This window comes from Microtus pennsylvanicus, chromosome 5 (assembly GCF_037038515.1).
Source record: "Microtus pennsylvanicus isolate mMicPen1 chromosome 5, mMicPen1.hap1, whole genome shotgun sequence".
Taxonomy (NCBI): Eukaryota; Metazoa; Chordata; class Mammalia; order Rodentia; family Cricetidae; genus Microtus; species Microtus pennsylvanicus.
Window position 1 is genome coordinate 61,355,047 of NC_134583.1, and position 12,981 is coordinate 61,368,027.

The following is a 12,981-nucleotide window of genomic DNA, read 5'->3' on the forward strand; positions in this document are numbered from 1 at the left end:
GGCCTGGAAAGATGGAGAGATGGCTCAGTCAGGTTAAGCGCTTGCCTTGCAAGCATGAGTACCTGAGCTTGATCTCCACAGTTTGCTTTTAAAGGCCCATTGCAGTGGCACACACTGTATAACTGGTACTAGGGAGTATGACAGGCAGGTTCCTGTGGCCCACTGGACAGCTAGTCTAGTCTACTTGGCAAGTTCCAGGCCCCTGAGATCACTTCTTTCCCTCCTCCCAGGAGAAAAGAGTGGACGGTGCCCGAGGACTGACGCAAGTGTGTCCGCGTACACACATAAACACATAAGACAGGAGTTTTACTGCAGCCTCTTTATTTGCATGCTCAGTGATCCAACCTCGCAGTTCTTTCTTTATTCAGGTAACAGATGAAGCCTACAATCACCACTGAACCCACTAATGCAGCCACCGCAGCTACTATTTTAGCAGCCATGTCCTTGGTAATCTTGCTCCTTTTGGGGACCGTAGCATCTACAAAGCAAGCAAGCATTCAAGTGCTATGGTTGTGCTGAGGCCTTCTACAGAAGCTAAGTCTCTCAGGAATTTGCAGTAGGCCATAGCCTCACCTTCTCACTCTGTTGCCACCTTCTCCCTCCTCTGCTCCACACCTCCCCCTGCCCCCTTATTACCATTTACCCTCCCCCATCTCCAGCTAGAAGGACTGATGTCTGGAGATAGCCTCAACCTCTCAGCCCAACTAATGCAATGTCCTGATGGTTAGCTATCCCTGGATAGGTAAGGTCACAGGGAAATTGGTTAGAGATTTAAGATAGCTTAATTTTACATTCTAGGCCTGGAGTTGAGGCCCTCTGGGGTGAGGCTAGGGATGATTATAGGAGCATAATCTCCTTTGATTTCAGTTTGGCAGAAGTTAAAGGGATACTTAAGCTTGCCAGCCTACCAATCTGCTAGCAATACGCACAGATTTCTTGGTATGGTAGGCAACGATCCTCTGAGATCTAGAGTGGCATTAAGAATCCATTATGACATCCAGAACAAGAGTAAAATTGCGAGTAGTGGGTCATGAACAAAGACCACAGCTAAGAGCCAGTCCTTCATGGTTCTATCAGACGCTGAGACAGCAAAGCAAGTCTACCAGTAGGTACTGTACATGACCTTGCTGGTGATTTTCAGGAGAGCACACAAGTAGTTCAAGTTTCTGTGGGAAGGAAATTTATTCTGCTTTGTTCTTATTTAGGTTATCATTAAGCATACTATTATTTTTGGCAGAAAAAGCTAACGCTTGCATTCACTAGTACCCCAGACTTTAAATGCATACCTGTAAGTGAAGAATCGCCTGGCATCAAGAGAATAGGTCCTGGAAGGCTAACTGTCATTGTGTCTTCTCTGATGGCCTCTGTGGGGAGACAAATAATCAAGGTTGTGCTTTGATCTCGGGAGTAGCGTGCCAGAGGCATTAACGGAGTCCCTAGAAGAGGTCCATGGAGTATCCTGTGATGCGAATTCTACCTGCCTGTCATGGATAGATTCTCAAAGGATGGATGGACTGGGCTAAACAAGAATCTATGTGCCTTGGGCTCACCACTTTGGCAAGACTTGGAGACGATGTTCCTTGGGACTAGGTGGAGAACAAGATATTATCCTAAAATTACTCAATTCTAAAAAAATTGAGACTTGCTTTGACCAACAAGAACAGGGATTAAATTTTTACCTCGTTTGCTCCTCGAGGATGCAGGGCAAGTCACGGAGCACAGAGGGGAGTCAAGGGACCCTTGGTTGCAGATCAAGGCACTGCAGTGGAAGTAGATCTGGAAGAGGAGGAAGAGAGTCAGGCGGGTTCAGTGCGCTCACCGTCGACCTGCCCCAGGTGACTTCGTGATCACATACCAGGCTAGAGAGCCCCTGTGCCTCTGATGCGAAGGCAAAGGTCTTCACGTCAAACCTCTGGTAGTGAGCAGGATGGACGGCAGAGGGGCCAGCTGGATGGAAGGTAGTGTGGTAGTTGTCCAGTTCATATTCGCAGCTAGGACACAGGCACCAGGATGGGGGCATCAGTCACAGCAATCCACATGTGCACATTTGGACAAGGTGAGTCACATGTGAGAACTATGCTACAGCTGTGTCTATATCCTACCAGTACCTGTTTTACTTAACATCTTTCTGACTGGACCTCACCGTCAATATTCATGAAGTCCTATGTATAGTACTATGTAATGCAAATACGTATTTGTTTAGCACGTGAATTCATAACAGATTCAAGTTGCGACCATTCTCCTTAGTGTGTGTGCGTGTGCATGTGTTAAGATACCAGCTTACTTGTTGCACAGAAATGAGTTTCTATTTATGTCCTAGGTAGTAAGTGTTTACGATAGAACTAGAGAATTGTTGCCATTTTGTATTACACGCTAGCAGGTAGTGACGGCATCAAGGAGGGAAAGCACAACGGTATGGAGAATTACAGAGGGATAAGGGAGAATCAAGGCTGGCCTCAGAGAAAGAATACTTGGGCAGATCTCCAAAGGTAAAGAAATGGATTGTGTGACTGAGTAAGGCTGTTATGTGCTCTTGAGGCAGGAGTCTAGCGTCTTGCAACACATTCCCACAGAGCCGAGGAAGCTAAAGTATAGCTCCTTGCAGGTAAGGAACCCGGGAGGGGACACTTCAGGCAGAGCTGAGAGGACGAAGAGCTATAAGCACTGTCACATTAGGTTCTAATGTGGGAATTCTAGCCCCAGCTCCACCTACTGCTGAGGTAACATTTAGCAAGCGTGGCTTCCCTCACGAAGGTGGCTCATGTTCCTCAGGTGATGCGATGGGACACATGGCGGCCAGGCATATGGCAAGTGGTCAGTAAATGGACACTAGACTTCTCCCTCATGGTAAAAGTGCACCAGAGGAGGCTTTTTGGAGAGGAGCCCATTCCTTAAGAGTTCAGGGGGATAAAAGTAGCACGAGCCACCCGATTAGACCCAGGACTGAGGACTATGAAACAAGGATCATGTCAGGGAATTCATGACCAAAGTCTCCTTCAGGTCCTAGGAGGATTAGTTTCAATCGCTGGTAAGTTTGGATGTTTTTGATCTGGGCAGCCCTGTAGTGCAGGGAATACATACCCATCCACGATAATATGCCATTGGGGGAGAGAGGTTGGGTCCGCAGAAGATGTTGCCCAGCAGTCATCCAAGACCAGCTTGATGTTGGAATCATTCCTGTTCAAGACAGTCACTTCCATGTAGATTGGCTGGCGGAGGTATCTCACTAGAGGGTACTCACCCTTCCCATAAGGTCGCTGGTAGGATTTGTCTGCAATTAACGGAAACCTCTTCAGGACTGAGGTGCAGGCTGGCTGCAAGATACATTAGGCTGGCAGCACTGGATGGGGGATTATCCCCTAGAATGCACTAAGTATTTTTTCTGTTAACTCGAGTTGCAACACCTCACCTGGGTATGTTTGCAGGACCAGCATCAGTGGACCTGGCTTTACCGAGGCCACTGGAGAAAGGCGACTTTTGATATTGGCATTTAGTAGCACACTGTCTCTGGCGTAATGACACCTCACTGTCATTCTGGAAAATTTGGGGTAGGGGGAAATATGAATTATGCTAACAAAATTGCTGTAATGTAAACAAAACCTTAAAAATCCCCCAGTAGATTATCACACCTGAACTCACTGTCCCTGTATATGATGCTTGGCGGTAGATTTTCCCAGACAGCGTGTATTTCATTCTCATAGATGACTCTATTACCTTCGAACTTAAGCGTTAGACGAAGCTGGTCAGCAAAACACTTGCTTCAAAAGTCAGTCCTAACTTCTTCCCATTGACTACTACTTACTTTCTGTCGTGTTCCGCATCCGTTCAGAGGTATTCGGAAGCGTGCGAGCCCCAGTGCCTCAGCCTTGAGGATAGGCTGACAGGAGGAGTTCCCCACCAGGAGGGTCTCCAGGTTCAGAGCAGGTTTTGTTTGGTGGCTGTGGACCTCAAAGTTCATGAACCCGTCCTGTGTACATAGCTCATCTGTAACTGGACAGCAGAGAGGTTTAGAGAAAATAAGCCCACTCTGTGACGTTCTGAAGTCCTAGACCAATCCAGCAGCTAAGCTTGAGTTGTCTTAAGTCTCTGAACAAACACTGATAAAACAGTTACAAGAGGAATATAAGTCACATGAGCAGTGTCAGCAACATACAGACCAGGAGACGTGGAAGAAGGGTCATAGAGGCGAGCAGGCCAATCTGATAAGATTAAAGTGTCTTAAGGATTCAATGTGGGTTGGCTATAAAGTGCCAGGTTTCATCGTGTCCCTTTCTCAAGATTTGAGAAAAATTTCCAGGATTTTTCAAAACCAGGGAAGCCCATACAGGAGGCTATACAGCGATTAAGACAGTCCAGCAGAACTCTGAAACCTACAACTGCACGAACAACGAACACCTAGGGAAGGGACACGCGGCCTCGACTCACAAATCCCAGGCAGTTTAAGAAGAACTGAGAAGGTAGCTTTTGTTATTGACCTGGCCTGGTCTAGGTGAGGGAGTAAAGAAGCAGGGCTCACCTAGAGAAGGTGCCCACTTAGGATTCCTTTCTAGAGTCCATGGGAGTCTTAAGAAAGTCTTAACCTAGAAGTTTGAAGCCTTTGTCCCTGGACGGCAGTGGTGGGGCTCTCGTGTCTCATTCGGTATAGCCAGGTTACTTAAATTCACTGGTTCCACAGTGATCTCCCTGCATGGGTGTTTGAGAACGGTAGCACACGAGGGTCCCCACCCCAGAACTTAGAGATTGTCGTTTCTGACAGCTCATCTTCAGTCTTTGAGCCACAAGTGTGAATCAGAATCTTGATCCGTTACATTTTCCCAGACGCATTAAGAGGATCAAAAAGAGTAAAACAAAACAAAAAAACCCCAGATAGTTTTGATTTAAAAAAGAAACATTTTTTACCTATGTAGATGGGCGACTCACAGGGGCACTCAGTATCTATCACCGTGGTCACCATGTATGGTTGGAGGTGAAAGGTCAGCTTGAGTGCCGAGAAGTAGAACTGGTAATGTGGGCATTCGTCAGAGGACTGAAATGAGAGAATGTCAGCTAGCCATCTCCGGAAGCAGGAGTCCCCAAACGTTTGCCCAACACTTCAGGCTGATCTAATTTCCTTCTAAGCCAAAACAAAAGAGCTTTCACTTTGTCAGATCAGGGTACTTCTCTAGACAGAAGTTCATTGCTAACTCACGCACGCCCTAAAGCGCCCAGTCCTTCATACTCTTTGTACTATTAGTCACTAAAGCTTGAATTAACAAATTGCAAAGGATAGTGGAGTCTATCCTTGCCAAGCCCAAGAAGGGCTCAAAGAACTCCACAGATGTTACAGAGTGCTATGGCTACATACTCCCTGCCATTCAATCCCTGGCAAAGGCATCCATCAAGACTAGCCTCAGGACAACAGGAGACCCTTAAACAAAAGGTTGAAACAAAGACCAAGTCGCCCTGTTGTATAACAGACTGTGGTGAGCGTTCATCATTAGATGTCTGGTAGGTAGTTTGTGCTTGCCAAATGAACTGAGTGAGAAAAATATAGAAGTGTATCCACGTGCAGAAGTTAAGGAGATGGTGCTGGAGACAACTTTCCTTAAAAATCTGTTTATGTAAAGAGATCAAGGGAGGCCTTGCACTATTTAAACCGATCGTTCTAGCACGTAGGCGCTATGGACAAGCCATGAATTAACTCACACTACCCACAGAGTACTTCAGAAGTGGCATTCGGGGAAAAACATACTTTTGTTTTCAGGAGAGTTTTTCGGAAATGCAGTCTCAAGCCATTTGTTACTTCTTTGTCGATCCCACTGGTGGGCCATTGCCTCTCGGGAATTCTCCTTTCGCCAAAGCCCACAGACTTTAGCTTCCCAGGGAACTCTGGTATGGCGAGAGTCATGTGTGTGGCATTGCAAGTCACAGACAGATCTGCAGGCCATGATTGACAGAAAACCCATTATCAGCCTTGGTTAAGTCCTAAGAACAATGTTTCCCACTGCTGAAGCTGTGGTCTCTCGGGCCTCACCTGATGCACAGAGAGCTTGTGAGGAGAAGGTAATCCTCTGCCCAGGCATTGAGAACATAAGATTCAGATTCACAGTGTAGAGATGGCTGCTCCCTTGCTGGGGGTTGGGAAGCAGATACGATTTAAGATATTAGTTTGATTCCCTAACCAGTGAGAGCCAATACACTCAAGCATCGGGCATCACTTTGGCACAAATGAGGAGTTGGTATTTTATTCAATCAGTGCCAAGGTGCTCTGGGCTTAATCGTGTCTTCTATAATGCCTGGAAGACTAGTGCTGTCTGTGGGGATGACCTATAACTCACCCAGTTCTAGGGAGTCAGCAAGAACTGACCGTCGTCTATGACCACCTTAGAGTGCTGGTCAGAGTGCTCACAGAGCCCAGCCATCCCTGTTATGCTCAAGGTGAAACAAAACTCTTTTTATTAAAGTAGCCCATGTTTGAGCACTTGCCAGGACCTGTCTCAAGCACAGCCATGCATGACTTAACAGTGGGGTAGATCCTAAGAGATGTACCATCAGACAATTGTCCTTGCACAATAGAGCATGGTCACATAAAACCTGCTTTTGTCATTATCACCTAACATGTGATTGTATGTATGAAACCTTTATCCAGTGGGCAGTCCGGGTTCGTGTGGAACCACTATAAACGTGGGCAAGGCATTGCACTATAATGTTAACTGTAGCTACAAAACAGGCTAATTCAGCTCCACTCCAGTCTTATGGGACTGTCATACGGTCCATCACTGGTCTACACATTATGCAAAACATAATATATATCAATTCAATATCTCACAGATGGCCTGGAAGATAGGGCAAACAGTATCACCCCAGCAGAACACCTTCACCCCTAAGACTCTATAAAAGGGGGGAAGAACATATACCAAGGCCAGTGTCCCTTCTCCCCCCTTGCATTCCTATCATCCAATGCAGCACTTGATATTAGAACTTACAGGCTGTTTGTGACAGATTCTCACTACGTGGTCTAGTCTAGGCTATCCTCAAACTCACAAGTCTCCTGCATTAGCGTCCCATGTACTAGAACTACAAGTACAGGCCAATCTGCCCACCTAGATACACCTCTTTTAATTGGCAATATAGCCCATTTGAAGCCATGGTAAGATCATACTTAAGGACATTGGCCATTTCTTTGATGGTGATATAAAAGGGTTTTCACACCTACCACATATTGAGCGACTCCAGTAGCATTGACTGGCACATCAAGGGTTAATTTCTCGCTGTCAATCAGAAGATTAAATCCTTGTCTCAAGGCGTCATTCAGGGACAGAGTGTGGGTTTTTGTGCCATTGTCAAGCTTAATGGTCCATCCCATCTCAGGTGCATTCTTCAAAAGCCAAAAGACATGAAAATAATTCCAAGGGGTCCTCTGACCCCCACGTGCTTGCCAACAGCACACCTGTTCATGACTGCACAAGTGCACATGTATACACATGTATGTATACACACACACACCCCATTGTGTGTGTAAGACTGGCTTACAATGTTAGATTCTTGTGGTTGTCAGATTAAAGTGACCACGAGCTTTAACATGAATTTAAATGTTAATATAATTCATCATAAGTGAAGAATTATATTTTAGGGGCTGGAGAGGTGATGCAGTGAATATTTACTGCTCTTCCAGAGGACCCAAATTCAGTTCTCAGAATCATTGTACAATTCACAACTGCCTTTAGCTCCAGTTACGAAGCTCTGACACCTCCTATCCGCTGCAGGCATCCCAATGCATATGGTCCACACGCGCACAGACACAAACCCATTCAGAAACTGTACTCTTACCGCGTTATCATCAGCAAACTTAGAGAAAATATGTGGGAAGGTAAACTGAAAAGGAAAAAAGGAAAGATTAGGAGAAAGTTTCTAAAGTTCTACTGCCTGCTATTTTGCAGAAAACACCCAGATTAATTGGCATAAGTTAATTAATGCCATTCTTCCAAGAAGCCCGACTGTTGCCACACAGTAGGAAGAGCACATGGCCAGATGTGTCTTTCAGTCCTGTCCTTGGATTTTACCCCTTTGGGTTTCAAATGGCATAGGAGAAAGTAGACGAGATCCAATTACAGGCTGAAATACTAGACTCTAAAATATACAACCTTCTTTACATCCACAGAACCAAGTACAGCATCAAGTCATTGCTACCACGATAAAGTAGGGCCTATTACTTAGTGGTCCGTCGTCCACATGAGCCTATTGAGCATAAACACAAAAGCAGAAGGGCTGTTTTGTCTGTTTTCATGTTTTAGTTTGGAGCCAGGACCTGGACTGTGATCAGTCAATCCTGTGACTGTCGGTGTGACTGCAGTTAGTCTTTTGTGTCGCTAGGCCTGTGGTGCTCTACACTGTGCGTACTCAGTCCTGAAGCTACCTTGTCAGGTCAATGCTGGTCTTCCACGTTAGCCTTGGAAACAAGGCCTCAGAGTGGTTGAGAAAATGCATCATGGTCACGCAGTAAATAAAGTAAAAGTGAAATTGAAACCCACCCAGTTATTAAGCCCAGCTACGTCCACACCACCATTCTATTCCCCCTGCTGAAGCCATAGGAGAGGCAGCCCTCCCACTTCACTTACAGATATAAAATCCTTCGTGCAGACTATGGCATCTGAAAACTCGTAGATCTCTTTTGTAATAAGTGGACAGAAGAAATGATGCAGGCCCAGGCCACCTTTATCTCTCAGGTCAGTACTGTTGTCCTGCACTCTGATGCTCACTTGGTACCCACCAACCTGTGTACAAAGATAGTATGGATGAGGAGTTAGAGCCTCAGTGGGACAGGCAATTCTAGAAGTCTGAGTCTGACATTAGACTAGAACATATTTCAGTTAGGCAATCCAAGTTCCTGAAGGCACTTCATTCCTTTGCCAGAAGACTATATAGCTAGCTTGGTTGAGAGGAGAGTTCCAACATTAGGGCTAAAGACTGTTTCTGTTATATTTCTATTATGTTTGTCTCATGCTATTCCCAGACATTTATATAGGTTATTCAAATACCCCCACTCAGCAGCTAGGCGGACGCCCTTGTGCTGAGTAGGGTATCTTTGTTACCTCTGATCTCATGGAACTTAGACAAAGACAATTGGTATCAAACAATTTTCTGCTGAGTGTTAGAATAGTAACTCTTAAATTTTATGTCATTTTCACCTTAAAAACTGTTTCTAATTCAAAGACCACCACATTCATTAAGTCTGTGAGACTAGGTTTGGCCATTCATAGCTTGTAGTTTTTAGCAGACACTGGGCCCAGGGAAATGCAGTTCTAAGCTTCTTGAAGTTGGGAAGGCTTGTATTCATAGGAGGAAGGTATCAAGTTGAAAGGGATATGTGATTGGGGAGTCCTGGGAGAAACTGGAAGGAACAAGGAAGTAAGGGGCGGATATGATGATGACCACACACTGTATACACATGTATGAAGCTTCAATAAAGAACAGGAAGTTTAAATCAGATTTCCCCAAAGATATTACTTTTCTGGGCCATCACAGAGGGTCTTAGTGGGCTAGAAGACTGCTCAGAAAGCAGAGTCTGAATATACACAAAGCCTGCCCTGTAGGGCCAGAGGATATGGTCTATTAAACATTCGATTCCCAGGACTCACTCCCACACCCACATCAGCTGAAATCCTTGAGCACACCCCGAACCCCTAGGCGATTCTTTGCACATGGACGCTTGAGAACTTCTGCCATGTGGCAGGTTTTTATTACACCTAATGACCCTAATTGGGCAATCCTGTTGCTCGGCAATAGAGAAACCCTTATTGTTTAGCAACTGTTTGCTTTTTAACACCTGTTCTTCAGTTAGGTTCTCATCTGCTGGCGCCAGAAATAGCCTTCTATCTCACACAGGGTTCTAGTAAAATAGCTCCATGCCCAAGCATTTGCTCTAAGTAATGTGCCCTGCTTTCATCTCTATGGTATCATTAGTCTTTATACCCTCTGGAGGTGGCAGCATTTTTCCAACTTTCTAATAAGCGAACAGAGGCTTAGCAAGGTTAGGTGGCTTACTTGAAGTCAAACCTGGGACTAATAGCTCAAGACCTGGGATTCTTCAATGCTTATATTTCAGAGCTTTCCCCCTCCCTTGGGCATTATAAGCTTATACCCATATTGATTCCAGTAATAGAACCTATCCCAGCTCCAGAATGTTCTTAGGCATGATCCAAAGTGTCCTCTGGCTATGTTAGCAGCCCATCAGAATGAGGCAGTTTGATTGAGGACTGCTGTTTTGTTTCAAAGTCTAAACCCTTAGCCATCAAGTTGAATACTAGTAAATGATTAGGTTCCTCCTCCCCAGAACACTCCTCCAAAGGAATTACTTACCAGTCCTGTGGTACAGGTTTCATAAGAGAGCTTCATGGTGAGGTTTTTTGAGTCCAAGGCATAAGTGCAGTTCAAAATCTCAGCGCCGGAGGTATCTACAGAAGACAGATAACCGAGAAAAACACACTCCAGTGTCAGAGCCAATCGAAGGTTCTGAGCCAGGACTTAATCCGCATCTAAGGCGCTTTTATCACTTATGACACAATTTGGCGATGAGACTCAAACTCTGTGCTGGCTGTGACTTACAGCCAAAGTTTCCCAGTGGATCCCACAAAGTCATACAACCCAGGAAAGACAGGTGTTCTCCCTCTGTGTGGCATTGGGCAAGTCAGGGAGCTCAAAGCACCAAGTGTTGGGGTCTTGTGTACCCAAATAGAGGTGGTCCTGTTTTCTACAAATTGGAATTAAGATTAAATAGTACAGTGGCTGGAGAAATGGTTCGGAGGTTAAACGCTGTGGCTGTTCTTAGAGGAACGCAGTTCAATTCCCAGCACCCATATGGCAGCTCACAATGGTCTGTAACTCCAATTCCAGGGGATAAGACACCCTCACAGAGACACACATGCAGCCAAAGCACCAGTGCACATTAAAAATTTAAAAAGGAATCATTAAAATTTTTTTACAAAGATTAAATACATATTACATACCTACAACAGAAGGTTGCCATTTTTCCAAGTCAAGACTACTTAGAAACTCAACTCTCACTCCGTCTTCATCACAAGAGACAGTACCTGGAGAACAGATGAGCTATTTGGAAGCCTTTTGAGGTACGGGAGAGAGACACTGTTCCTACAGGTAAGTGTGGAAACCCATCTTCCTCAACAGCATGAGACTGTTGCCGGTTGGGGAAGGGGAGGGCACTCGTCCTCAGGGAGCTCCCAGATTCGGATTTATGAATGCAACACAAGCTTTAAGGATGTTCCTAATTTAACACCCAGGGCTCCTAGGAGAACCCCAACTTAGTGTTAACATGCTAAGGGCAGAACCTAATCAGGGGTTGCCTGCTGTGGGCCTGGAGTGGCTGGTGGTGGGGATCATAGGTCTCAAGAGCAGATGCTTCCTTTGCTGTCTTCCAAATTAAAGCTTTAAGAAGAAAATCCTGGGTAAGTCCCAGGGATTTTTTTTCCCCCAAGACCAAACTCTGTCCATGACTGCCTTTCTAAGGCCTCCGGCTCAGGGGAGAATCCCAAATTTTGTTTCAGAGAACAGGTCTGGCTGTGTGTACTGCGGATGTCGTAAGCTTAGGATTTAGATGAAGAAAACACGAGGGCTCGGCGTATGGCCTGAGCTAGGTACCAGGAAATGCAGAGCAGCAAGGGGGTGGGAAGTAGCACAGAAGCTGTTTTGTTCTCGTGCATCTAGCTGACGTAGCAAGCTCGCAGATAAGCAGGAGAATTTTTTTTTTAATGACTTGACTAAAGTAAGAAGGGTGTGAAGCTAGGCATGGGGGCACAGCCTGAAAAACCAGCATTTGGGAAGTTGGGGCAGGTAGACTGAGGCATTGAACTGAGGCCAGACTAGGCTACACAGCAAGTCCCTATCAGGAGGGATGGGGAGAGAGGAGAAAGGGAGAAAACAGGGAGGAGAAAAGAGCAGAGAATTGTTCCATCTGCAGCCTGTTCCCTTCGGTAGGAGGGTTCCCTCACCCAAGAGACATACCTGGGAAGGCAGGAGGGTTCTTCGACTGGGGAAGACTGAAGGAGTTTATGGAAGCCACAAGGACAAATAAGAGAGAAAACGACCTGCAGAGGCTAAGATAGGAGAGAGAAAAAGAAAGAGCTAAGAAAAAGCGAACTTAAACAGATAAAGCCGTTGCATTCCCTACCCTCATTCCCAGACCATCTCACCTCCTGCAGCATGGAGGACCTACAGGCCCTATCCTCTGCCTCCACACCATGTTAGAAGACACCACCAGAGCACCCAGGCTGAGGCTGTGCAGGCAGCACTGCAGGCAGCTCTGCGCTGTTATAGCAGAAGGCAGGCTATGACCCCACCCTCTCACCATTGGGGGCACCTGGATCTCCCAGCCCAGCTGAGAAGGAGGTATTGGGGGGAAAGTGCCATTTGCTCTTCCTTACACTTGCCTCCATGTTCTGCCAGCAGCTTTTGAGGGGCAGAAGGAAAACCAGGGTTCCCTGAAATTGGCCTCAGGTGAGTAAATTAGTGGCCCATCCCAGGATTTGGGGCGAGGGGAGTTCAGATCTTGAGTAAGGTGTTTACAGTTCCAATATAGTGATATACTGGGTAGTTAAGGGATGGCACTCGTTTATACCACTAAAGTTTGCTGTAGGTATAGCAATGGGAGAGAGAGAGAGTTAAGAAAAAATAAATTTAAGCAAATAAGGCCATTACACCCCTACCCTTGCTCCCAGAATGCCTCATTTCTTGACTGTTGTGCAAGTCAGAGGTCACTCCGGTGATACTCATGATGTACTTTTAAGAAATAGATTTTTAAAAAATTATATGAACTTATGTCCATATATAAAAGTTTAAACTTAATTTTAAAAAAGACACAAGAGTATAGAAGCCTGGAGTAATTCTTCTGTAATTCCAGCCCTCAGAGGCTGAGGCAGGAGGACCACAAGCTGAAGGTCAGCTATATCCTGAGATTCTACTCTGGAAAACAATTTTTCCCAAAAAGAG

The 12,981-nt window shown here is 45.6% G+C and overlaps 1 protein-coding gene across 1 annotated transcript; it reads right to left on the bottom strand.

The window, feature by feature from the left end:
* Positions 1-332: 332 nt before the first annotated feature.
* Positions 333-12,235, bottom strand: Zp2 (zona pellucida glycoprotein 2). The gene is given in 20 exon segments (XM_075974839.1): positions 333-478; positions 1,287-1,364; positions 1,680-1,776; positions 1,856-1,971; positions 1,974-1,991; positions 3,082-3,106; positions 3,108-3,271; positions 3,410-3,534; positions 3,630-3,721; positions 3,803-3,990; positions 4,900-5,026; positions 5,732-5,916; positions 6,014-6,110; positions 7,196-7,357; positions 7,804-7,854; positions 8,598-8,753; positions 10,339-10,433; positions 10,986-11,069; positions 11,998-12,089; positions 12,186-12,235. Coding segments are annotated over 20 exon segments (2,148 nt in total).
* Positions 12,236-12,981: the final 746 nt, after the last annotated feature.